This window comes from Rattus norvegicus, chromosome 11 (genome assembly GCF_036323735.1).
Source record: "Rattus norvegicus strain BN/NHsdMcwi chromosome 11, GRCr8, whole genome shotgun sequence".
NCBI lineage: Eukaryota > Metazoa > Chordata > Mammalia > Rodentia > Muridae > Rattus > Rattus norvegicus.
The window spans coordinates 83,161,425-83,187,757 of NC_086029.1; the positions used below are offsets into that span (position 1 = coordinate 83,161,425).

The 26,333-nt window shown below is 51.2% G+C and overlaps 1 protein-coding gene across 2 annotated transcripts in view; it reads left to right on the forward strand.

Moving 5' to 3' along the window:
- Positions 1-2,007: 2,007 nt before the first annotated feature.
- Xxylt1 (xyloside xylosyltransferase 1) overlaps positions 2,008-26,333 on the forward strand; it is a 132,448-nt gene continuing 108,122 nt past the window's right edge. For both annotated transcript variants that reach the window (XM_344027.10, XM_063270940.1), the window contains exon 1: positions 2,008-2,611. In XM_344027.10, the coding sequence (XP_344028.5) occupies positions 2,111-2,611 (501 nt within the window). In that variant the 5' untranslated portion in view covers positions 2,008-2,110. The remainder of the gene's footprint in view (positions 2,612-26,333) is intronic.

The window sequence follows — 26,333 nt, forward strand, 5'->3', positions numbered from 1 at the left end:
ACCTGGTCAGGAATGATATACTTTGGCCAAAGTTAAACTTATTCCTAAATGGTACACATCAGGATTTTGTCTACATAGCCATATTGTGATACACCCAAGTATGTGGATTTTAAGCTGAGAAAAGGTCACCTACCCGCACCTGAGTTTTCACTTGCTGATTTCCCCGTGAGAATACATGCCAGACAAGAGCAGGGCCTCTCTTTCTTCACTATGTCCTGGGTATCCTTGTGCTTGGGATCAGTAGGTGCTCCTGGTCAGCTTAGTACTCAGGGGCTGCCACGAACCCACCGCTGCAGTTTCCGTAGTGGTATACTTAAGCCACAACATTAAATTTCCCCACGGGCAGCGAATAAGGCAAGGTAAGCTACAACTTAGGGTTAAATTCTGGAAATAAAAATGCTGGTTTGGTCGAGGTTTATTCTTTATATCAGGCATCAGGCAGATTATTTTGAGAATTATTTGAGTATTTTCTTGACCTTGGTTTAAGTTGCTTTATTTCTTTGGCATGAATTAAAGGGCTAAATGTCTGAAAATAAGTCATTAGTTGAAAAATTGTTGAATAATGAGAGAGAGAGAGAGAGAAACAGAGACAGATCACTTGATCGATGTTATGGGTGGGGACTAAAAGGTACAAGTTGCAGAATTATTTAGAGATTTGGGGTAGTATTTATAAACACCTCAGAAAAGTTGCGGTTACTAATTTTTTTTTATAGCTATTGGATATTTACACTTATTTTGGTAAGTTTAATGTCTCCTGGATTTAAGTTATTCAATGTCAGGCACCTTATTGTCTTTCCTATCTGCGATGGTGATGTTGCCTTTCTTTTACATCTGGGCATAATTGTTCTCAGAGTAAGCACGTAACCACTGGGTGTGTAATAGTTGGCAGCGGTAGAGCTGGCCTGGACTTCCTGTCCCATGTGTCCATGGAAAATACAACTCAGAACTTGAATTACTCACTGAATATGAGTTGTGCTTTGGAAATCACATGCTTTGGCCTGTTGCAAATATCTGCATATCATGGAATTGTAAGGATCAGATGACTTTACCAACTGTGATCATTCTGCCCTCTTGGGGTCCCCCTGCCGGTGGTGAGTAGTATGTGTTGAACCCGCCGGGCCTGTTTCAGAGGTTGGCTGCTTTTCAGATTTGTTGTTCCCGTGGAAAAGGACAGAGTTGGAAGCACGTGATGCTGGGGCAGGTGAATGCCATCCTCGGGGGCAAGGCTAGCCCGTTGTATACTCGGGAACATTTGAGCATTCTTACCTCCACCGCTTTGAAGCATGCAGACCAATTTCCTTCAGAACTTTTGTTATATCGCCAAGTCTTAAAAACCTGAAGTTAATGAATTTTTGTCTGCCTGGCATTGTTGACTGATGATGGTTAAATGGCTGCAGGCTAGTGCTTTGTTAAGTCACTTCAGTATGCCCCAGTTAAGATTTTTCAAAACTTTCTGGGACATCTCATGTTTTCCCTCAAGTCTTGCAAGCCAATTAAACAATTTTGGTGTTTCTTGGGAGCTCTCTGCAGGGACTACAGTTTTGGACAGTAAAGTCCCCCTGCTGGCCATGGATATTCTCCGGGTTATCCCAGAGGTGTGAAGGGAGATGGGGAAAGCCATTTTCATTTGGGGTGTTAATAAACCTATGTGTGAAACAAGAAGGACCTTCTGGTTTAAATGTTTCAACTCTAGGTAGTTTCCTAACTAGTGGAGAGGGAGGGAGAAGGTCAGGGAGAAGGAGAGGAAGAGGGAGGAGAGAGAGAAGACAAATGTGGAGACAGAAAAGGTAGCTTTATCTACATAAGTCTTATATTGAAGCGTTTGTTATTTCAAGACCAAGATTCCCCCTCTAGCAGGCCGACCCAGTCTAGGGTCTGGTGTCAGCCTCTCAAGTCTGGCAGCCAAAATCTGCAAAGGAGAGCTGGCGTCTAACCCGTCGGAACCTAGGACCTAGCGGCTGCGATGGCCCCGCCCTTTAGGTGTCCACGGTCACGATTGGCTCCCGGCAGCGCGGTCCCGCCCCCGCTATGGCCGCCGCCCGCTGCCGGGCTCCGGGCCCTGGAGTGCTGCTTTGAGTGGGCCCGGCTGCTGGGCCGCCGGCTCCGGCGCATGGACCTCCTCCGAGGCGGGGCCGCGTGCGCTCGGGCCATGGCGCGCCTGGGCGCGGTGCGCTCGCACTACTGCGCACTGCTGCTGGCCGCGGCGCTGGCAGTGTGCGCCTTCTACTACCTGGGCTCGGGCCGGGAGACCTTCTCCAGCGCCACCAAGAGGCTGAAGGAGGCCCGCGCCGGGGCCGCCGCGCCCACGCCGCCCGTGCCCGAGCTGGCCCGGGGCTCCGCGGCGCCGGCCTCCGGTGCCAAGGCCAAGAACCTGGAGGGCGGCTTGGCGGTCCCGGTGGACTACCACCTGCTCATGATGTTCACCAAGGCGGAGCACAACGCGGCGCTGCAGGCCAAGGCTCGAGTGGCGCTGCGCTCCCTGCTGCGCCTCGCCAAGTTCGAGCCGCACGAGGTGCTTAACCTCCACTTCGTGAGCGAAGAGGCCAGCCGCGAGGTGGCCAAGGCCCTGCTGCGGGAGCTCCTGCCGCCCGCCGCCGGTTTCAAGTGCAAGGTGAGAGGTGGATGGCCCACGTCTGTTCTCTGAGCTGTCACTGGTAGCTCCAGTGAGCGGTGTTCGATTCCTGTGCCTGTAGCCTGTCTAATATCCTCTACCCTGTCCTGCACATGCTTGTCCAGCGTCCTGGAGATCTGGTCTGGGGGCGTGTCCTAGAGTCAGACTAACTGGGATGGATCGGCAGCGTTAACTAGTCCCTCTCCCGCTTCATCCGGCACCGTTTCCTGAAAGATCAGCCCGCCCTATTTTGCTAGTTTCCCAGAGTTCATTCATAAGAAGTGCCTTTACAGTCTACACTCCTCATATTCTTTGACTTCTGAGAATGGAATTGTCCCTTTTGAAGGCACACAATAGTCATCACTCTGAGCTGTCTTCTAGTCAGGATCTTGGGGAGGCCTCTAGAAGTATCAGGGTTAAACTGGAATTCCTCAGTAGTATTCTGGGGGCGGGGGGGGGGGAGGATCTCATGTCCTCTCTGTGTCCTTTTCCCTCTTGCCCTTAAGAACGTGAACCAGTTAGATAAGCCACAAGTTCCTCCTCCAGAGGAAAAGCTCCAAGGGATACAGATTTGAACCCACCAGCCTGACTTCCCAGCAGCTCCCACCTCTTCTGGCCTCTGATTTATCACCTGCCTCTGTTTGTCCAGGATTGGGTTCTTGACCTACGAGCTTGTTACTCTCATCAACTTGCTTGCCCTATCTATTTTGATGCATTGGTTGTCCGGAGGGGGTTCAGAGTCTGATTATTGGGAAAGAGGGGCCGATGGTCTTTAAGGATGGAATCTGATGTTGGTGGAAGATATTGAATCAAGAGCAGAATTCCTTGTCCCTGTACCTAGCTTGGTGCCAGGGACCATGCTGTGTTCAGGGGTCCAAGGCAGTTTTGTGTTGACTAGAGTGATGTCCCTGTTGCTTGGTAGAGCTCTTCCTTGACTCTCCTTCCTGGACTCATGGCTATGCCCTCAGTTTCTTTTGTTTTTTGGGCTTGCTATCCAGACCACACTGGCCTTGACCAGTCTTTTTCTGCCTTTGTCTCCGAGTGTTGGATCACAGGTATGCATAGCCCTGATTGGATTGACTATTATTATTATTTTAAAAGGATCTCACTCTGTAGTCTAAACTAACCTGGGAACTCATTGTGTAGCTCAGGCTGGCTTCGAACTTGTGCCAGCGCTCCTGAGTGCTCCACTCTTTGTGCGCCACCACACCTGGCTCCCAGACTATATCGAGTACGTCCTTATGTTCGGGAACCTTCCAAGCCTGACCCACCGTAGCCTGAAGGACCTTTCCATTCCTGCTCCCCTCATAGCACTGAAGATAGGACAACCGCTATGGTCAGGAAAGGGTACCTGGACTGGAATTTCACCCTGTAGGATCTAGAAGTGTCTTTCACCAGGGGTTTGTTCCAGAGCCTATCCTGCTTTGCTTATCTGCAGTCTCCAGAGGTAACTCAGCCTGTCCCTGTTTGATCCCAGCATTCTAACATTGGAGAAACCTTACTATTCCAGGGAGAAGACATAGGGCCAGTCTAGGCAGGTCTTGGGTTTCACCAGGTCACCTTGAAGACCAGCATGCTCTGCTGCAGCAGGGAGAGCAGCTGGGGCCTGCTCTGCATTTCCAGATTCCTGCCCTTCATCAGGTATGCACACTGTAGCCTAGCCTGTGTGCCTAACTAAGCTCATGTCATTCCCTGTGTTGGATACTGTCTCCATCCCAAATCCTGCTGCTCTTCCAATGCCGTCAGCTCCTTGGAGGCGTGCAGGGGACGGACCCACGGCTGAAGAGTCTGTGTTTTTCCCATTGATAATTTCCCGCTGTGGTGCTTTGCCATATCACCTGCCTCTACACAGTTCCTGCCCTGTAGTTGGCCTGAAGGTCAGACTGCTGTCTTGGAGTATGTGTTTCCTGCTCCGTGGAGCCCATCTCTGACAGCTACAAGCCCTCACACAAAGCTTGGTGGCAGCTGCAAATGACCTGAAGAGACTGTCACCTTTCCTGTTGAGGTGTAAGCTAGTGGTTCTAACTCAACAGTTGTTAACCTGTGGGTTGAGACCCTTTTGGGAGTTGACTGACTCTTTCACACAGGGGTCACCCAGGACCAGCAGAAAACACAGATACTTACATTACAAACGGTAGCAAAATTACAGTTAAGTAGCAACAAAAATAATGTTATGGTTGGAGGTCACCACAACATGAGGAACTATTATTAAAGGGTCACAGCATCAGGAAGGTTGAGAGCCACTTCTCTAACCACTTCTCTAACCACTTCTCTAACCTTTAGCAGCAGGCAGCTAAAGGCTTATCAATCTTGGGGTCACATTGCTCCCCTTGATTATAAATTTGTATTTTGTGAAGCTGTTTCTGTGGTAAAAGGTACCCCTGCTCCCCAAAGAAGGCTTGCTTCACTTGCTGTCATTTGATTCTTGCTGGGCTTTGTAAAGGTCCCTATACCACAAGCCATTCACCGGTGCCTTCAGTCTTCCTAGAATGTGCTCCAGCTCTGTCCTGCCTGCAGGGTTAGGAAAGTGCTGTGACGCTGACCACACTCCTGCCCCTGGCATCTCTTAGCTGCCCTGTCTGCCCCTGACACCACACTCTTGGTGTATGAGCATCTTTTGTTCAAGAACTTATTTCTTTCAGCACTGATTAGGAAATCAGAACTTCTCGAACAGGTCAAAGCACCGTGAAGACCTTCAGGAACAGACTCTGCAAGGCCACCGGGGAGTGGCTGCCTCCGAGGTGACCCAAGGTGAAACAGCATCCAGACTACAGTTTCTCCCTTTTGAAGATTACCTCTCTGTGTGTCTCTGTCTCTGTCTGTCTATCTGTCTGTCTGTCTGTCTCTGGAGGTGGCTCCTCGGTACCCAGCCTTCTAGAGACAGCCTGGGGCTTGTTCCAGGGAGAGCCTGGCACTCTGTCATGTCCACAAGATATAGAGCTGGCACAGGACTGTGTCTGTGCTCACAGTCGCATTCCCAAGTCACCTTCAAGTGATAAACACCGGAAATAAATAGAGAACGTTTTAGTAACCTTGGGTTATGTTACGGTTAATTAAATATTAGAAGAAACATTCAGGGAACCAGAAAAAAGTCTCATTTTGACTCTTAGAGAGAAAATTTCGAAATGTGTTAGCTTGTTATGTCCTGACCGTGGGAGTACTTTGTAACCAAACGTCTGAACCTGCTGTGTCCCAGTTACCAATGTAGGAGCTGCTTGGATAGTCCATCTTTCCACTCCAATCACATGCTCCCTAATAATACTAAAAACCTCCTGGGTCATGCCCCGGTCTCTGGTCCACACTGTCCTGGTGGTGCCTAGGATGTGCATTTAGATGGAGAGGCACAGGCATTTCTGGGATGAGCCTGAGACTTTCCTACTGACCTCCTGGAGCCAGCTCAGGCTCCCTGGCCTCTGCTGCCCGTGATGGCTCTCTTTCTGTCTCAGCCAACTTGGGAGGGTGCCGTTGTCACCGTACCACATGATTTCCAGTTAGGTCTCCTGTGTTTCCTGGCACATCCAGCCTTGCTTTCCTTCTCTAGCTTGTCATCCTAGAGCTTGAGATTGGGTGTCCCTTTCTGCAGATTCACTTCCGAGCTCCTCCTTTGTCCCTGTGTCAAGTAGACTCTCTGACCTCTACCTCTGTATGGTTTTGCTTTGTAGCCCAGGATGGCCTGGACCTCGAAATCCTGGTGCTGGGTTATAAGTGTGCGCCCTCATGCCTTCCTGAGATTAGCTCTTCCGTCAGCTTTTCTTACTGTGTCAGATCCAACAGGGTGTACCCAGAAAGCCCGACAAGAAGCTGATGTCACACGTTCGTTTGGACTGGTTTCTCATTTAAATGGTCTGGAGGGAAGCATTTCTGGCTGGCGTGAGAGCCCCATGCAGCCAGGAGGCTCTTTCTAGATCACTGTCTCACCCTCCCCAGGGTAAGCCCTTGTCATGGCCCAGGATGGCTGCTGTAGCTCGAACCAACAGATCTGTGTTGCTTGTAGTTCAGCCCAGTGTTTCTGTGGCTTTGACTTTGTCCAAAATCAAATGTGGCCCTCCTCCCCTGTCTCCTTGATAAACTAAGTTCAGTGAGTGGCCCTCAGAAGCAGCCCCAGTCCCGCACAGCCACTGTTGACACCTCTGCTGGTCCTGTGTTGACACCTCCGTTGGTCCTGTGTTGTCACCTCCGCTGGTCCTGTGTTGTCACCATTCTGTCTGCTCAGGTATCACCATTTCCGTCCTGAGCCCTATCTTTCCCATAGTCCCCTGCGTATGTCTTTTGTGGCCCGTACTCATTTTCGCGTCTATCCACCCAGCAGGTGTTGAATGCTTACCCTGGATAAGCGCTGCCCTGGGTTCCCGTGAACCATAGCCACAGGACAGCCCTCTGGGGGCTCACACTCGGCCGCCATGGAAATATGTGTGAGAAGCTACGTTTTAAATAAGTAACAGAGCAGGTTCCATGAAGAGAAGCAAAGCAAGACAAGGAGCTGGGGGTGTGCAAATGTTCTGGGTGAGGACTTGGCTGCCCTGTGTAGGTGGCCTGGGAAGGCTCGCTGGTAAGGAGGTGAGGGAGCAGAGTCTGAGGGGAGGGGAGAAGGAAATCCCTGCAGGAGCAGCTTCTTCAGAGAGGATGAGGAGAGGGGACTGAGTTTTTTTTTTTTCCCGGAGCTGGGGACCGAACCCAGGGCCTTGCGCTTCCTAGGTAAGCGCTCTACCACTGAGCTAAATCCCCAGCCCCGGGACTGAGTTATTAGTGTGCCCAGATGTCTGAGAACGTAACTGACCTGTGGACTTGTTTGAAGTCTTTTTCTCCCATCCAGAATGTCCCTGGAAGGCAGATATGACCTTCATCTGTCAGGTTTTGGGAACCCACCCTCTGTTCCTGAGTCTGAAATGACCACTGCCCCTTCGTGTGCTACATAAGGAGAACAACCACTACCTTCCTACATGGACGGGCCAGGACGCTGACACAGACAGCCCTCCCCTCACACCAGGCCATTCCTCACTGCCCTCCAGTCTCCAGTTCTGCCTCTCCACTGTGCCCACATCTTCTGTTTCTCTTCCGTTTCCCACTTGCTCCTCTCAGCGGCGCCTGGGGTCTCTGGGTCTCTTCCACATGGCACCGGGCGACAGGGATGAGCCTAACGTTCTTGAGGTCCACATTGTACCACACCAGTACTTCATCCCTTTTTGTACTTGGATGGTATTCCACGGTATGGATCAGCTTGATGAGTTCTCTTGGTTTCCCCTTTGGGGCAGTTATGCTAAGCTTGCTTCTAAGTTTGGGGTGGACCAGCTTTTAGATGTCTTGGATATAACCTAGGCGTAGAACGTAGGTCTTCAGAACTGCCAGGTTGGTTTCAGGGCAGCCGTATCGCTCACCGCTGCAGGCACAGTGTGGGGCCTGGCTCTGCACTCTCACTCGTCTGTGGTTTTGATCTTGGTCTTTTGGTTTGATTTGGTTTTGACTTGCATTTTCTTAGTTACTGTGAGGTGATCATGTGCTGGTAAGGGCCGTTGGATAAATGCATTTGGCAGGATTGCACACTCAGTGTGCTAGTTAGTGTTTCCATGGTGGCACAATGCCTGAGGCAGGAAAAGAGAGGTATGTGGGGAGAAAGAAGGCTTTACTTTGGCTCATAGTTCCAGGGGTTTCAGCCCATGGTTGTTTGGCCCTGTTCCTGTGGGCCCATGAAGAGAGAGAGCTTTATGCTGTAGAGGTATGGTGGTTCCTCTTCTGGTAGTTAGAAAGGGAGTACGGAGAAGGGAGAGGGGAAGAGGAAGAAGAGGAAGAGGAAGAGGAAGGAAGAGGAAGGAAGAGGAAGAAGAGGAAGAGGAGGAGGAGGAGGAAGGAGAAGAGGAAGAGGAGAGACAGAGACAAGAGAAGCACAGAGACAGAGAGGAAGCCCCTCAAGGTCACATCCCTGGGGATCTACTTCTTCCAGCTAGGTCCCACCTCCCAGTTTCCCCGCACTTAACAGTAGTGCCCACACTTTATGCGTTGCCCCATTGGTTAGGTCAGAACCCTGACACTTCCCTGACACCTTGGCACCTAGTAATATTCCACTGTAGGAGTGTTTTTCTTTTTCCCTTTCTTTCTCCCTCATTTCCTCCCTCCCCCTCTGCTCCTTTCTCTCGTCCTTTCTATCTCATGCAGACCAGGTTGGCCCCAGACTCACTATGTAGTCAGGACGCCTTGAACTGGTTCTCCTGCCTCCACTTCTTGAGTGCTGGAATTCTAGACGTTTCCCTCCCCCTCCTCCAGCTTTAGAGGAGGCATTTCATATCCAGCCCCCAGCATTCCCTTCCTAGCCCCCAAAGGCTTGTGGGCTCGTACTACAGAATAAATGCATTCGGTCCATAAGAGTCTTTATAGGCACAGTTCCAGTATTGATAAAGAAAAAAAAAGGGTGTGTGTGTCAAAGTCTTCTCTGAGATTGAAGGCAAACTCTTAGCTGAGAGCCCCCGTAAAATTAAAAAGCAAGTTACATACTCCAACATACTGTGGAATAGGGCAAACGTTCCCGTTCTGAAAGGACAGTGGACAGGGCAGGGGGGACAGGACCACAGGACCCATGCCTTTCCATCTCAAGCAGGTTAGGCTCATGGCATAGAGTGAGCAGGAAGTGCCTGGGACCCTCCAGGCCACATGACCTCTCTCCTGGCCAGCCTGTGCCTGTTACCTGTGACTTTGCCTGGCAAATGGTTCATGATTTTTAGCCTCAAGGTCCTAGAGCAGTGGTTCTCAACCTGTGGGTCTCTATCTCTTTGGGGGGCCCAATGACGTTTTCGCAGGGGTCACATGTCAGATTTCTTGCATATCAGCTATTTATATTCTAATTCATAGTAGTAGCAAAATTATAATTGTGAAGTAGCAACAAAATAATTTATGGTTGAGGGTCATTATAACATGAGGAACTGTATTAAAGGGTTACAGCGTTAGGAAGGTTGAGGACCATTGTAGTCTCCATTGGAGCTTACAGTTTCATGTATGATCCTCAAGGGCTGCCAGCCTCCAAATCTATAACTTGTATATTTGGTGTGTATACAAAACTAGCATTACATGGAGTATGCCAGCGTTTGCCTTCAGCTGGAATAGTGGCTCTCCCCTTAGGTCACAGACGCTTCTGAGACTCTGGACGGCTGAACTTGGGGAAACAATCACCTGGTCCTTCGTATTCTTAGACCTTCAAACCCCAGGATAGGGTTGGCGCTTTCCGAGAGTCCTTCAAGGTAGCTCTCCTGTTGTCCTGATGGACTTAGTTAGCTTCTTCACAAACACACACACACACAAAATGAAAACTTATTTATTGTGTGTGGGGGGTGTGGGTCTGGGTGTATACACGTCACAGCAGCCTGTGTGGAAGTCAGAGGACAACTTTGGGAAATCCATTCTCTTTACCATGTGGAGCTCAGGGATCACACACTCAGCCATGAAAGCTAGTTCATTTACTGCTGAGCCGTCTTGCTGCCCTGCTTTTGTTTGTTTGTTTGTTTGTTTTTAATGGTTCTTATTTCTTTGGCTACTACACACTTTTAATCTATTGCCAAACGGCAACTCTTTCAGAAGCAAGCTTGCCTTTTGCTCCAGTTGGTGCCGTAAAGCACCCAGAACACCCTGCTTTGTCTGTCACTCCATTCACTGGATTGTTATGCCATTTTAAAGTTAAGCTTTACTAAAAATCTCTGGGCGTGGACAAAATGTAGCGATTCTTTTCTAGAGTGTACCGTGAGTGGCCTAAAGGTAAGGGGTAGCGCCTCTCACTCTTGGGTGGGCTGGGGGCATCTTTCCTGTCTGAAGCCTCTGGACTTAGCTGGGGGGCCTTGCTACAGGCTATGAGACCATGGAATCACCAGTAAGCTCTGCTCTCAGTGCCCCAGGGCTTCTCCCAGACAGTCTCAAGTTTCTCCCACAAGCCACTTCCAAAGACCTGTGGGCCTGGTGGTCAGTGCAGGGGCAACACCAGCTAATTTTCAGTGCTGATTCTCCTTTAGCCACATTTTGTCACTCTGGCAAAGCGCCCAAGTGGGGCGTAGTTAATGGCCATCAGTTCCATCGCTGGAGTCTGAGGTGAGGTGGGACATCATAACGACAGGAGGGTGTAGCCAGGCTGCTTACAGCCGATTGAGACACGGAGGGCACCGACCGCCCAGTGACCTCTGCTCTAGTCCCCACCACATCCCTATAATGCCACCAGACTGTGAGTCCATCGAAAGGTTAGTGCAGTGTTCGGGGCTCCTGAGATGTGCTCCCTCCCTAAAAGCCCTGCCTCAGGACAACACTTCAGGTATTGAGCATTCAACACGATTCTCCTTTGCTGAGTGTCAGGGGCATTTCATATTCGAACCATAACAACCCAAGCTCCTCTTACAGACACAACCTCCCAGCTCCTCTGACTCTCCCCTGCCTACCTTTAGAGCATCTGTAGAAACCTGTGTAATTGGAAGAACATTGTTAGTGGACCTCACAGTCCTTGCTTTTGGCTTTTCTGTGTCTGACTCTCTGGGTTGGGAAGGCCTCTGGTCTCTTAGATACCTTATCTACCCCGGGCTAGCATTCCTGCTCTTCTGTGCCTGGGTCAGTACTGGGGCGTTTATGCCTTGGGTGGCCTACGTTTTTGTTTTCTGCTTCGAGACGTACACTGGGGGAGACCTCTGTGTAACTTTGGGGTCTACAGTCTTTTGGGAAAACTGTCTCCCAGGCCTGCATGAGGAGGAGCCCAGGCACATCAATCACACAAGCTTCTGGAAAGCCTGGGTAGTGGAGGGCCACTGTCTCTAGTTGGCCGCTGGAGGGCGCTGCCGCACTGTGTTAGTTTGCTCGGCGCCTGGCCTTTGGGTCTCCAATGAATGTACGCTTTCACTGGCCCCACTACGCGGCTTTAGAAAGAGGGACCAAAGAAAGGTTGCCAAGTGGCAACTCGGAGGGGTCTTTTCCTTCCTGTCCAGTGTAAACAGTGTTGATGAGACTGACTGAATGTGGCTAATGGGCCTCCAGGGCAGCTGGATCCAGTTCTCTGGTAGGAGTGCAGATAGGGAGAAAGTCTGGGAGCTTAGGTGATGCTGTTCAGCAGGCCTTGTAGTATCCTCCCCCCCCCCCCGCCCCCGACATACCCTTTCCTTGTCACCTGAGCCTGGATCCTGCTTCAGATGTGGGAACTGTGACTGGAGCTGGGCCTGCCCGTAGCCCTGGGTGGCCTACTCAGGTTGTTGGCTGACAGTGTTGGGATTCCACCTCTCAGGCTGCAGAGTCCTTAACCTAGAGGGCCCAGCACAGAAAGCAGCTCTACCTGTTTTGAACGGTTGAGCCAGGCCATGTCAGCTGGTGTCATGTTTGTTGTTAACTTAATGTGCTCCAAATTAAAGCCATTTGTTTCATTTATTGGGGGTGATTATTGTTTAGAAGCCCCAATTAAGCAATCCTCTCTGGTGGAATGAAGTGTCACGGAGTCTGGCACCTGTTACCCTGCACGGGAGGCCTCAGGCTGGGAGAAGAGGTGCCCCCATCTGTCCCCTCCTCCCCTTCTTGGTCTTCTCAGGTCCTGTGGCTGGGAACACTCTGTTTCTCACATTTGCTCACTGCCCTTCCTGCCTCTAACAGTCTGCCCTGGGTCCTCCAGGGAAATGCCCAGGGCAAGAATGTGTGGCTTGGAGCCTGGGACCTGGGTTCAAGTCAGTCCAGTATGTGACATTTGGGAGCGGCTGCCCTGGGTGTAACACTTGTGAGCCTCCACTCTTGACTCCCTTCCCCTCATGGTCTTCCAAGCTGTCTGTGAGAGAAAGCTGCCCTGATAGCACAGGGCCCACCTGGCTCTCAGCGAGTGAGTGAGTAATGCATCGTCGGAGGCTGCTGCTTCCCGTTCCTGAGTAGGTGTGTGAGAGCGGGTTCCTTCTCAGCATCCTAGAAGGCTCACCCACCGGGAGGGTGGTGCAGCGAGCTTGCAGTAATAGTGTTTGCCCAGGTTTACCTCAGGGAGCCCCTGTGCTGTCCACAGTTCTCTAAGCTACAGTGTTCCTTCCTGGTCTGCTCCCTACCCCCATTCCAGTGCATCGATTGCTTGTCCTGGAAGCAGGAACTCGGTGCTTTACTGGGTACTCTGTTGTATCCTTGCCTTCTCCTGTAAGCACTAATCAGGCTGATGAGATCAGAGATGGGGGAGGGGGAGGAGAGGCCATAGATTGTATCTGTGCCATAGACATGTGTCTTTGCTGTGGGAAGGAAGAGGCTCTAATCATTACGCTCCCCTCATTCCCTTGGAGCCCGCAGCTGTCCACTTGGTCCTGGGTGCAGGCTCTGTGGATGCCTGCCGGCTATTCTGCAGTCAGTGGGAGAGCCCGAGTCTGTGCTTACTGTGACTCGAAGGCCTAGTTGGCAGGCTTGAGTGATTAGCTTCTAGGAGCTCCATTGGAACTCTCGGGAACTAACAGTTGACAGGTGATGGTTACCTCTTGTCAGTATCTTTCAGGTTGTTTTCTTGGTCAGATTGCACACAGACTGTGATACTGAAGGATTGGATAAGTGTAAACTGCCAGTGACTTAGAAGGTCATGTCACCAAAAGACCCACACTTCTCATAAGCTTGCTGGCAGGCTCACATTCTCAGCTCCTGCCACTTCAGTGTGTGTGTGTGTGTGTGTGTGTGTGTGTGTGTGTGTGTGTGTGTGTTGGGAGGGGGTCAGTGAGACCTGCCTTAAATGGGCAGTTTTGTGGGGTCCTGATCAAGATGTAATCCGAGAAGGGACTCACTGGACACTTGCTCAGGATTAGACGTGATGCTCACGTCTTGTCTGAGGCTACCTCTTGTCTGAGGGACCAGAAGACAAAGCAGGGGGTTCCTGGAGTGCTTGGGGCTGCCTAGGAGGATGCAGAGGCTGCCTGGGGGAGCGAGGACCTTTGAGGACGACATTGATAGTAATTTGGAAAAAAAGAGACAGAGGCCACTGGGATGGTAGGCCCCTGACTCTTCTGCCTGGCAGAGTGGAGCAGGCAGGGGGCGGGGGAGCCTGGTTGAGGGAATGTTTGCTGCCTGGATTAGCAAATCCTCCAGCAACAGGGAGGCACGACTGCGCCCTAGGTGCCTGGCTTGCATTCAGTTTGCCTGCCCAGCTTCTGGAGGGCTCACCTCACACCCATGTGTGTGCTTGGGACTTCCTCTCCTGAATCTGTCACCCCTTTGCCCTCTGTAGTCCTACACTCCCCAGCAGGCTGCTTTTTTTTTATTGTGTTACGCACCCCATATCCATCCGTCCTTTCGCCTACCCCTGGTGTGTTGACTCTGGCCTCTTTACCAGCTGCTAGAGTGCAGGACCGGCTCTTCTGTCTGTCTCCATGGCGGGCGCGAGCTCTGGTGGAGTGTGAGGCTCAGTGCAGGTGGAATGGGTGCAGGAGTAGATGTGGGTAGTAAGGGTGAGCAGTGGCCTGCAGCTACAGGAAGTGAGCGGACTGCAGGGTGCCCCCTCCCAGGAGTTCCTAGGCCTGTGGGATCATGCTAATGAGAAGGGCTCCCAGTTGACATCGGCTCTCCAGTAGGGGTTGCCCCACCTGAGACCAGCCAGGATGGTCTTTCTAAGGTTTTGAACACCACTGCCCCTCCTTGTATCATTGTGAAGGAACCCCAGTGCTATTGGGAAAGACTCCTATTGTTTCTCTCACTGTACGAGCTAAGGCGTTCCTAATCTGCCCAGAGCGTCTGCTGGCACGTTCCTGTCTTCAGCCCCTGCCCTGGCCCCAGACATGGTGGACAGGGTCGGCCCAGGATGCTCCTGCTGAGTTCATGGCTTTCTCAGTGTCTGAGCTTTAGCTTCTCACCATAAGTGATGGGTTAGATACTTCTCCATCACAGTAACAATGTATCCTCTCCATCACAGTCACTAACGATTCTCAGTCTATAAAGTCAGGTTGTTTGTTTGTGCTGGAATTGAGTCTAGGGCCTCTCGCATACTAGGCAAATGCTCTACCATCAAGGTATAGTCTTAGCCCACCAAGGGTTATTTTAGGTAACAGCCATAGTCAAACAAAGGCATTGTATAGGCCTCTGGTGGGGCGTCAGATGGCAGCAGCAGGAACACACAGTGGAGACCCCAGGTCACTTGGTTGGGAATTGAAAGAAAGGAAAAGAAAGGTCAGTGTTCCCTTCAGGGGCTCCCCTCCACTTCGTAAGAACTCCCACGTGGGCTAGAGATGGCTCATTTGGTAAAATGTTTACTGGGCAAACATGAAGACCTGACTCCATGTCCCCCACAGCCCTGTAAAACCAACGTGTGGTCCTTGCCTTTACCCCTGGTGCTGGGGACGGAGAGACAGGAGTGTCCCCTGGTTGCTAGTCAGGCTGGGGAGTGGATGACTTCAGGTGGTAATCTGGCCTCTGCTGCCTGTACAAATCTCACACACAACTCCCATTGCCCTTAAACTTCCTGTCACTTCCCTGTAGTGCTACAGGCTGACGTTGGCAGAATGGTGGGCACTCTCCAGCCCTGAGTCACATGAGAGGTTCTCTTACTGGTGGGTCTAAAATGGGTACCAGGAAGTTGCAAGCTCATGTTCTAGAATTTGTTTTGAACAGAGGCTAGGAGATGAGGGAAGAGGCCATTGTTTAGCTTTTCCTGGGGTAGTTCCTGCAATGAGCTTCAGAGAGTCAGTCAGTTCTTTGGGGGAGATTTGGTTGATTTCCTGGCCTCACTCCTGAGGAGATAAGGGGAGTGGACTCCCCAGCTCTCTCCTGCAAGGATTACAGCAGTGGCCTCAGGTGAAAGCCCCCAAGGAGCAGGCATCATATTGGAGCCTGCCTTGGTCTTGCCCATGGTCTGCAGAATGCTTTTCTCTTAAAAGAAGTTTACAGCTGCCCCTGGCCCAGGGCAGAGTCCTGAGCTGAATGGCCATGAGCACCTGAACTGGACTGGACCTCTGACCTTCTGACCTTGGAACACTGCAGCCTTAATGGCTGTTGCTTTGGGTGGTTCCTTCTTACCCTTCTGAAGCAGGGGATGGCCTGTGAGATCTGGAGCCCCAGGGAATGGTGACCAGGGTGCTCTCTGTATTGTTCAGGGGCTTACACACGTGACTTCGTCCCCTCACCAGTTGGGGGAGCGTTCTCAAGTGATTTATGAAAAGCAGGACACTTGGCCCAGGGCCAGGGCATGGTACCCTCCTTCCTGCGCCAGCCTGTGCGCTGTGGAGCGGGGGAGCCTCTTCTCGTACCTCCTGTGTTTACTTGGCCCTGGGTCGCAGGAAGAAGTCTAGTGCCTTCAAGTTACCTGTGAGGAAACTGGGGCCCAGGAAAATCCAAGTGGCTAGCATAAGGCATTTTTAGTCACTTCTCTTTGCTGTGATAAAAACACCATAACCAAATTAACTTAACAAGAGAAAGCATTTATTGTTTCAGAGGGTTAGAGTCCGAGATGGCAGAGCAGAGGCAGGGAGCTAGTGCTGGGGTTTGTCTCCACTCAAGACCAGACAGAACGCACCAAACCAGCATGGTTCCACGTGGAGAGGTTTAATGAGAGAAGAGTAGAAAAGTGGAAAGGTAGCGGGCCATGACACATGGAGGGGGAGGGGGAGATGGGGAGAGAAGGGACAGGGAAGAGGGGAAGAGAGCAGGGAAGACAAAGGGCAAGAGAGAGCAAGAAGGAGAGGAGGGAGCAAGCAGCCCCCATTTTATAGTCAGGCACAGCTGGCTGTTGCCAGGCAACTGTGGGGCGGAGCATACTGGGCTGTTCCCAGGTAGCTGTGGGGGTGGAGCTTAGACAATACCAATAGCTGAGAGCTCACTTCGGATCAGCAAATAGGAAGTATGTCTTGGGTATCCATGTCCCCCTGCCCACCTTCTCTTTGTTTTGTTCCTGGGGCAGGGTGCATTGGGAATCACAATCTTTTGTAACCTCATTCCCAGTGATTTCACTGACAACTCCTCAAACAAGGCCACATCCCTCCTACTCCTTCCCAAACAGTTCTACCAGCTAGGGACCAAGCATTCAGACAGGGGCCTACAGTAGCCATTGTTATCAAATCACAGCAATCACACTGTGGGACAAGGGGATCCAGGACTGCGTGGGTTCCCTGTCTCCCTGCCTACCCTCTCTCTGGTTTGTTCCCAGACTTTTAGGTCTTTACATCTTCAGTTTTCTTTCCTGGTGGGATGCATTTGCTTAATCTCACTTTCCTGTGGCCATTCTTCATGTGCTCTGTGTGAGGTGACAGCTGTGACATGTGCCCTGGAGTGGCTCCCATCAGGGCTGCCTCAGGTGCAGGCTCAGCCGTTCTGTCCTCTTCCCACTCCAAGCGCTGATGTCTTTTGCCTGGCTCTGGGCCTCTGTGGGTCCTGAGGTGGGGAGTCCGGTGGTGCATAGCTGTGTGGACTAAGAATCCATTGCTACCTCCTGCCTGGTCCTGCATGTCCGCTGCAGTCCCATTGTGCCTTTTCCATGGTCTCTGGGCCTGGTGAGCAGATCCACATGGCACCCAGAAATTTCTAGATATTTCCTTCTCTGGTGGTGTGAGGGTTAAACTGTCAACGTAAGACAATCTTGAACTGCCTGGGAAGGGAGTCTTGGTGAGTGAGGGATTGTCTAGATCTGATTGGCCTCTGGGTATGACTGGGGGGGACAGACAAGCTTGATTACATGAACTGATATGCGAACTCACCCACTGTGGCTGGCACTGGGACTGGGTTTGGGTCCTGGACTGTATCAAAATGGAGGTGGGGTGGAGAGAGGGTTCAGCAGTTGCTCTTACAGGAGACCTAGGTTCAGTTCCCAGCACCCACATCATGGCCTATAATCAGCTGTAATTCTGACTCTGACACTCTCTTCTGGCCTCCATGGGCACCTGAACACATAGCACGCACTCATAGAGATACACACACATTTAAAAAGGGCTGGAGAGATGGCTCAGTGGTTAAGAGCACCGACTGCTCTTCCAGAGGTCCTGAGTTCAATTCCCAGCAACCACATGGTGGCTCACAACCATCTATAACAGATTCATCTGAAGACAGCTACAATATACTCATATATACTAAATAAATAAAATTAAAAAAAAAAAAAAGACGAATAGTCGGCATGAGGGCGTCTTTCTCTGCTGCTGACCAGACATGGCTGCTGTGGGAAGTCCCCGGCATCAAGACTTCCCTGCTGTGGTGGAGACTCTGTAACCTGTGAGCTGAGCTGGAGTCAGAGTATTTTATCCCAGAACAGAGGTGAATTGGTGGAGAAATTAGAACTGTTTGGGGGAAGGGTGACGTGGAGACATTTGGTACATTTGGCTAGGACAGACACTGAAAGCTAGGAGCAGAGCTTAATGAGGCGTTCTAGTAGGGAGCTTGGGAGGGTGCTGAGAGAAACAGACACTGGGGTCCAGCTTGTTAGGTTTCAGAGGGGAGCAAGGACTCCACTGGGCACAGGGCTAGGGGCCATTGTATGCTGTTTGATTAGGAACCTACCTTCATTTTGCTCATGTCCCAAGAGTCTGAGGGAAGTTAAGTGTAAAGATAATGGACTGATTTGCTTGGCTGAGGAGGGATGGTGTTAGGCTGCTTGGTCAAAGGTCAGATGTCCTGGTCGATGGAGCGTTCAGCACCACTGTAAGGAGGCCTTCTGCCCTGCTGGTAGGTAGAAGAGTATTTCTCCACACTGGAACCGACGTAGCTGTAGTCAAGGATGCCGGTCTCCCTCTCAGGCTGGCAGCAGGACTGGCAACGTCGTAAGTGTCCTTCACAATGTACTGGTTTGGAAGACATGAAAGACACAGGACTGAGGGAGTCATGGAGAGCAGCCAAGGTGAGGAACCATGTGACAGTGGAGGCCCCAGGAGATGGAGATGCCAGGACTGTGGAGATGATAAGGGGAGCTGCAGCTGTGTTTGTGGGTGGCAGAGCTGGAGGCACAGGCCCAGGCCCTTTAGGGTGAAGTTAACTTACCAGGTGCTGAGTGAGGAAGTGGAGGATTTGACATCTCAACGTCCTAGGAGTGCAGTCGCTCTTTCTGCCCTTGCCTGGCTGTGATGAGATCAGCTGTGGCCGGCACGTCCGTTGCCCTGCTGTGGTGGATGGTAACCTGGACTTGTGATGCCGAATGAACCCTTTCTCTCCTACACTGGGGTTTTCAGGTTATTTTATCACAGCAACAGGATGAAACCTGGCTTCCTATCCAGTTCAAACACCCGCCTGGAGCATCCACACAGCCCTCTCAAATACCTGCTCCTCTAATGCTTAGACTGACGCTGCTGTCACCCTGCTGTCTCTCTGCCTGCCACACTGGGAGAGTGCCAGATGCGGGGACTTGGGGGTAGAGACCATGTCAGCTTCTTCCTCCCTCCTGTGTGGCCTTGTGTGGGAGTGGGGTGGATTTGCTGAACAACTCTGGTGTTGGCACAGGTGGGTGTGGTTCAGCTTCTGACTGTCCCTCATCCTCCCAGGGGCCTTAGGTAGTTATTTTCCTTCTATGAGTGACTTCCTCAGCTGCATAAGGGACACATAGATCAAGTGAATGAGTAGTGTGGGGAAAGGACTGTCCATGTCTAGCACCCAGTAGGTGTTTGGCAGGGCCCATAGGTAAGGCTACCCTGTTTCCTGAGAGGTCTCTCGAGTCCGTGTCCTGTGTTGGGGTAGCCATGCTTGTCCCTGGCATGCCTTCACATGGCCTTGCCCGCCAGGTTGCCACTGGCTTATCTGCATCAGCCGAGCTCTGTAGCAGGCACTGTGCCTAAGCCTGGCCGTGTGTGCAGAGAAAGCCGGAGCCACACACTATGTTCAGTTGTGTCCTGGCTAAAGAATGACTGCCTGAGCCCAGGGGCCATCTGAGTAGTGTCATACCCTGTGGTCCACAAGTTTGTCAGTGGAAAAGGAACAAGCTTGAAGGTGTGGGATATGGCTCTGGAGCAGTTGAGAAGACGCTGGGGGAGGCGAGACGCTGGCTATGTTAGGAGATGACCCTCCTTGTATACCCAACAGATGGCAGTGTACAGTGGGCTTTGCTCCCTAGTTACTGGTGGTGCTGGTCACTGTTGACGTGTGTGCCAAGGCCTGGGTCTCCATCATCTACTAGGGCATCCCTGTGGGAATGCTTGCTGGAACTCATGGAAGGTGGAGAGTCCCTGGGTAACAAGACACAGTCCAGCCGGGGCACTGTCCACCCTGTGGCCTGTCTCTGCCTCCTGGGTAGAGCCTGTCCTTGGAATCCCTGGCACATCTTGGAGGACAGCCTTTTCCTCTGTCACAGCTGGAAACTCAACCTGGCCGGGGCCTTGGACCCCAGCAAAGTGTAAATAACCAAACGGTGAGTTAAGTTTCGGGAGCAGTCCTTGCCAAGGGCCTAAAGCCGGTTGGGCTTGCCTCCTTTCTGGTCCTCTAGGCTCACAGAATCTTGGCTCTGACCAGAAGCACCAGCAATGTAACTGTTCACTCTCAGGGCTTTCTCAGAGCTGGAAGATTTCTTAGAGCAAGCGAAACAAAATGGTTTCTTTTGTTAAATTTGGAAGCTCTTGCTGTTTAACCTCCTGGTTTCTACAACTGCTGGTTTCTCGTCTTCTTGTGTGACACGTGGTCTTGATTCACACAACTGTGGAGGGATTTGTTACAGCCGGAAGTATGAGGGAACATCTTGCTGGCCCGTGAGAATGTTCTGCTCTGAGGCCTGGCTGGCCCCAGGCCCAGGGTGAGAAAGGGCTGTGAGGATGTGAGAGGATGCCTAGAGAGAGGTGGGCAGCGGACCCCGAGAGCCTTCCTGACTGCCTCCCCAGAGGTTAGGAAGCTAAGAGCCATGTTCTCAGAAACCCTCCTCACATTCCCATGTCCCCCTTTGACACTTGCTGGTGTAATTTTGGTATGGCTGGGGTTGTGGAGTTAATCTCTGTTCACTTCACTTATGGGACCGATATGTCATGTGTAGGTCAGGTCATGGTGCTTCTGATCTCACTGTGTGCTTCAGACTTAGTGTTCGCGTAGTATGCTGTCACCTTTATTTTATAAGCTGTTCTGTGAGTTTCTGACCTTTTGAGACAGGATCTCAGGATGTATCAGGCTTTGGATGAGAACGTCTCCCATAGGCTCTCCCAGCTCACCTTTGATCATTTACTCGTCACTCAAGTTGGGAGCCCAGCCGGGCAGAGCTCAGCTGTGATGTAGGAGAACTAATGCTGGGGACATTTCCCAGATGCCGAGGACAGCCCTGCTGTGGGCGCCAACGCTTGTCGTATGTGAGTCAGATTCTCTTTACAGAAGTAGAAGACAGTTGTAGCTGGATCTCACCCTGTGTCTTCCAACCCGCTCCTGTAGGGTATTCCTTGTCCTAGATGAGAAAGAAGTCGCATGTCTTGTAAATTTGTCTACTTTTACTTTTCATTTCACATATACATTTGTGGTATATACTCACTGTGTGTGCTGGTCAGTTTTTATGTCAACTTGACACAAGCTAGAGTTTTTTGGGAAGAGGGGATTTCAGTTGAGATAATACCCCTATCTGATTGACCTGAGGGCAAGTCTATGGGGACATTTTCTGGATTAACAGTGAAGGGAAAGGGTTGGCCCATTGTGGGTGGTGCCATTCCTGGGCAAGTGGTTCTGGTGTGTGTAAGAAAGGCAGCTGAGCCAGCGGGAAAGCAAGTCAGTCTACGGTGCTCCTCCCTAGTCTCTGCTTCAGTTCCTGCCTTGAGCTCCTGCCCTGGCTTCCTTGGATGATGGGCTGTGATGTGGAAGTGGAAGTGAAATTAACCCTTCTCAGCCCAGGCTGCTTTGGGTCATGGCATTTATCACTGCAGTAGAGAGCAAACCAGGGGTTATGCTTTGTGTTACCAAGCAATTATAGAGATGCTCCTATATATCATTTTGATACTTGTTTTCCCTCAACTTGATGGAGTTAAAATTCACTGCTGCTGTGGATACATGTGGGTCTCATTGGCCATTTAGGCTGCTACGTAGTGGTTCATTATGGGCAGACCTGGCTTTACCATTTCCCCTAGAAGATGGCTTTCGCTTTGCCACCCAAACCTTGCTTCAGCATATGTAGGAGACAGCTGTTCACTATGGCTGGCAGGCTTTGGGTAGACACTTGGTGTAATTTTCTCCTATTGAGAGGGGTGCCCAGTCTTAGTGGGCAAAGCCTTTCACTTGGGCCTTATCTGTTCACCTCCCAGGGCTGGGTGTAAAGGCCCTGGGCCTGGCTTTGGCCCTCCTTTGACCTGACTTGCCCACTTCACTGGATCCAGTTTTTTTGTCTTAATCCAGAGGGTCGAATTGGTGGTGTGAAATCAAAGGCCTCCCCTTTAAGGTGTCGTTAAACCACAAGCCTCCCCTTTAAGATGCCAGCTGAGTCAAGCAGCCTGATCCTATGGCCTGAAGAAGTCAGATTGACCGGTGGGCCATTCTGTGGGGGCATTTTCTTGATTAATGGTTGTTGTGGGAGGTGCCACCCTGTGTGGATGGCCCTGAGTTATTTAAGAAAGCAGGTGAACAAATCATGGTGAGCAAGCCAGTAAGCCATCTTCTTCCAGAGTCTCTGCTTCAGGTCCTGCCCTGGCTTCCCTTCAGGTTGGACTGTGAGCTGTAAGATGAGAGAAACCCTTCAACGGGAACACGAAAGCAGGCTAGCACAGGTTCCTGCAGTTACGACGCTGTTTGTGCTGTGGCTTCATAGCCATTGATCTAACCCAGTTGCTGGCTCCTCTGTGCTCCTTGTCACATTGACTGTCCCGACTAATACACAATTTAGAACTTCTTGTCACTGCAGAGACAACGTAAAAGAAGATTCTTCTCCAGGTCTCCCTGTGACATCCTGTCTGACATGACTGTCACATGACTGCTATCCCTCTTAATGAAGTTCCCCTTAAGGTTTTCTTAGAGGAGACGTGTTTTTCCTTGAAGGCTCTGTCATATGGTCCCTGATGTGATGGACTGACCTTTCCTTAATACTTTGGCGTCTCAAGGCCTGATGACTGCTTCCCTGATCACGAGGCCTTCTCTCCTAGTAAAGCTCATTTCTGAAGGGCAGCATCGCCAAGCCCTCCCTGAACCAATCTCAGCAGTGGCACGTGTGATGTGCTGTGTGTGACGTGTGATGTGCTGTGTACATGTTGCTTCTTGCCGTTCCATTTAGCCACGGCTTCTGGGAATGAGCCTTCAGAGGCTAGCTGGTCTAGGGGAGGCAGTATCGAGGGCCCCTGTGACCAGCTCTCTCCTCCTCAGCTACTAAACTCCTGTGCTCAGCCAAATGGTCTGCTTTCCTGCAGCTTGCGAGGTGAGCTCAGAGTCCCTTGTCATTAGCTGAACTCAGGTTTATAGCCTGGGGCTGCAACCAACTCGTGACAAAGAAACGCTGTTTTCCTTGATCAGTGTGCGCTATGCCGAGTTTTCTGCTCTCTAAAACTCAACAGCCTGTATTTACTGTGGGTTCTGGGCGTGCCGGGTACTGTGAAGGAGCTTGGGTTCCTCAGAGAAGGGAAGAGGCAGACAGACAAAGACTGTGGCCTGCCCTGGTGGAGCTTACGTTCTGTGCAGATTTAATGAGCTACTGAAAGCTGTCCACATTGCTTCCTGGAGAAGTGAACAAGGTAGGGGCTCTAAAGGCTTAGCTTTTACTTTATGACTGCCCTAGGGAAAGCGAATGGCTGAGCAACACAGTGCCAGCAGGTCAGGAAGGGATGCAGGGTAGCAGAGGAGCCTCCTGAGAGATGGCACTGAGCAGAGGGAAGGATCTGACCTCACGGCTAGATGCGGGGTGATGCGGGGTGCTGGCACTCCTCACGGGAAATGGTTTCTGGACCTCTTTGATACCTCGTTCTTGACTTTGGGTGCTCTCCCTGCAGGGTGATTCCTGGAGGTTTGTGCCCGGCATCCAGTAGAGAGGCTCAGCTGCCACTTCCTTCTCAGGGTGACTGAGGTCCTCGTACCATACTCCCAGCCTCATTCCAGATCCTGATTCTGACTCCCTGGGGTCAGTGCACACCATTTATTGGCTAACCAGGCTCCTTTGTGAGAGCCTGTGCCTACTGAAGCTGAAGACTCCCTGGGGCAGCATTTGAAGCTGGCAGGCGTGCTGGAGGCATAGGTCCCCTGGTGCTGGTTTTGCCTTCCATTATGCACTCTCCCTGAGGCCCATCTCATTTGGGGTGTATTTCTCCTTACCTCTGTCAAAAGAGGTTTCTGAGTTTGAGGATAAAACCTAAATGGTGATAAAAGCTAGAATGCTGGGGACTCCTACGGGAGTACCTGGGAGTGGCAGATGGTGCATAGTGTGAGTGGAGATGGGTGGAGGGGCGGGGTGAGCTGTGGAAATGGGTGGAGGGGCAGGGTGTGCTGTCCCAATCAACACAGTGAGGACCAGGCACAGGACTCTCTCTTCTGAATGTGAGCGAAGCAGCTGTGAGAGCAGCTCTTTGAAATGCCTTTAGGAATTAGACGGGTGGGCTCTGGTTCCTCTCTAGCTGCTTGCACTTCTGTCAGGCTGAGTTCCAGTCATGAAGGACATCTTGCAAAGTGGTAAAAGTCACACAGGGGGCTGTGGGGAGTGTTCACAGTTTCTTTTCTCCTAAGATCTCACTTTTACCTTTTCCACTTAAAACTAACAAGGCGGAGCTTTGTCCTCTCATCCCAGGAGGCCGTTCTTTCCAAAGTTCAAGTTAGCGGAGAGGACAGCATGTGCTACCCATTGCTGGTGCTGCTGTGGGGACGCATTAGAGTTTAAACCGAGAGGCCAGTGGTCTCTTGTCCTGTCCGTCTGTCACTCACAGGTCTGTCTGTCGCTCCCTGGTCTAGGAAGACTTCTCTGACACGATGTTAGAAGTAACCTTGAAGAACCAGACATGGTTACTGTGAAGCAGCTCCTGGTTGGATGTTTATAGCACCCTAACTAGTAGGTTAAAGGTAAAAGAAGGGCTGTGTTCCTGCAGGTTTAGAATAAGTCCCGTGAACTAGAAATTTCTGTTTTTAGGTACTTTCAGGGCCAGAGGGATTCCTAGATTATTTCTTGGGTTCTCCTGGGAGCAGGTCCTGCAGACTCCCTTCTGGACTGGTGAGTTCTGCCCACTCTGCTCGTCTTCTGCACTCTGTGAGCGAATCTCAGTGGTTGCTGAGTCCCTCTGGCCTTGATGCGCTCTGCTGACAGGTGCACGTGTAGCAGTGACGAGCGGACAGACAAGGTCCTGCCTTCACTGTACCTCACAGCCAGCCAAGAGCTGGAGACAGGCCGAGAACGACTGACTAAACATGTCAAAACATTCTGTGTCAGCTGGTGAGAGAGAGGTGTCACAGACAACACTGAAGCTGCTGATGTGGCGGCCAGAACAGATTGTATGCATGTGGTGTGTAAATGTGTGTTTTGCTTCTGTGTTCCTGGGCTGGGGCTCTTAGCTGTACATCTTGTGCCCTGGAACCTAAATGGAAAGAAAGATAGCCAGTGGGAGACCCTGCGGTGTGCGGTGTGTCGTGTCTGTAGGGTTGAGGCTTTGCTACTTGTCTTTCCGCACAGAGGCAGGCATCACATCCGTCACGCAGATGGATGCTTCCTCAGGAGCCACCTTTCCTCCTGGGAATTGTTGGACTTGATGGCTGAGCTCACAGGTTAGTGGTGTGTCTGTGAAACCAGCCAGCCTTGGGTGGACTCCAGCCCATGTTGGAGCCCACTCCTCACCCACAACCCTCAGAACAACTCAGTTTGCTCTACTTATCCTCCCAGTTGTCCTGAAGAGTATTTTTGGGTCGGGACGATAATGGAGACCCTGCTTTTCTTAGTGTAGAGTGCTTCTGTTTACCCGCCCAGCCCCATCATAATGGCCGCTACCATCTCCACCAGAAACAGCTGTGACTACTTGCAGGCGGCCCTCAAAGTCAGGCCTGTTGACATTCCCTTATAGAAGTGGCGGTGGGGAGGGTCCCTAGACTATTACCTGAGCTTTAGCCTCTTGCTGGCACCTCCCTCCCAGCTGTGGGTGTTCTGCCACAGTGGTTTGGAAAAGTGTTTGTTAGTCTATTTCGTGTGGAAGGCTGACTGAAAGGGGGACTCTGTGGTGGTGTTTTTAAAACTGTCTAGTTTTTCTCTACTCCCGGCTGGCTCTCGAATGAATGAGATAGATTTATTTAGTCAAGCTTTATTCCACAATACCTGGGCAGTCATTGATCTATTTTAATCCTCTGAACCTTCCAGCCAAAATCCACGAGATACTACATTTTAGTATTGGTCTGGCTCTCTGGGCTTTAGATATATTTTCCTATGCTGTCTCCTCTCCACCTCCTCGTGACTGAATCCTCCCAACTCTTCTCTCTATTCCCTCACCTGGCCGGCAGAAGTCCTGCCTATTCTCTCTTCTGCCCAGCCATTGGTTGGTCAGCTTTTATTGACAAGGCAGAGGATAAAGGTAAGCACTATTTACACAAACTTGAAACAGGAGATACTTGGAATAAGCATTATATATAATGCCAGGTCTGGGTTGTAAGCAGATGTGAGGGCAGAGAAATCAGCATTGAATAACACAAGGATAACCTTTACACATGCACAAAACATCGTGCTGCCGTGACTCCCGTTTATGCAGCTATAGGACATCTTCATACTGGCTTTGGGGAAATTGGCTGCTTTAGGGCACGTGCTCCTTTAAGTAGCTCCTCACCGTGCTCTCATCAGTAAGCACAGTGACTGGCTCAGCAAACTAGCTTGGGTCAGATCGGTACTTTGGTCTGTTGTTGATACCCGAATCAGGTGAGTAGGTGCTCACCTCCCCACGGGAGAAGTTAACACTCAGAGGGAGAGCAG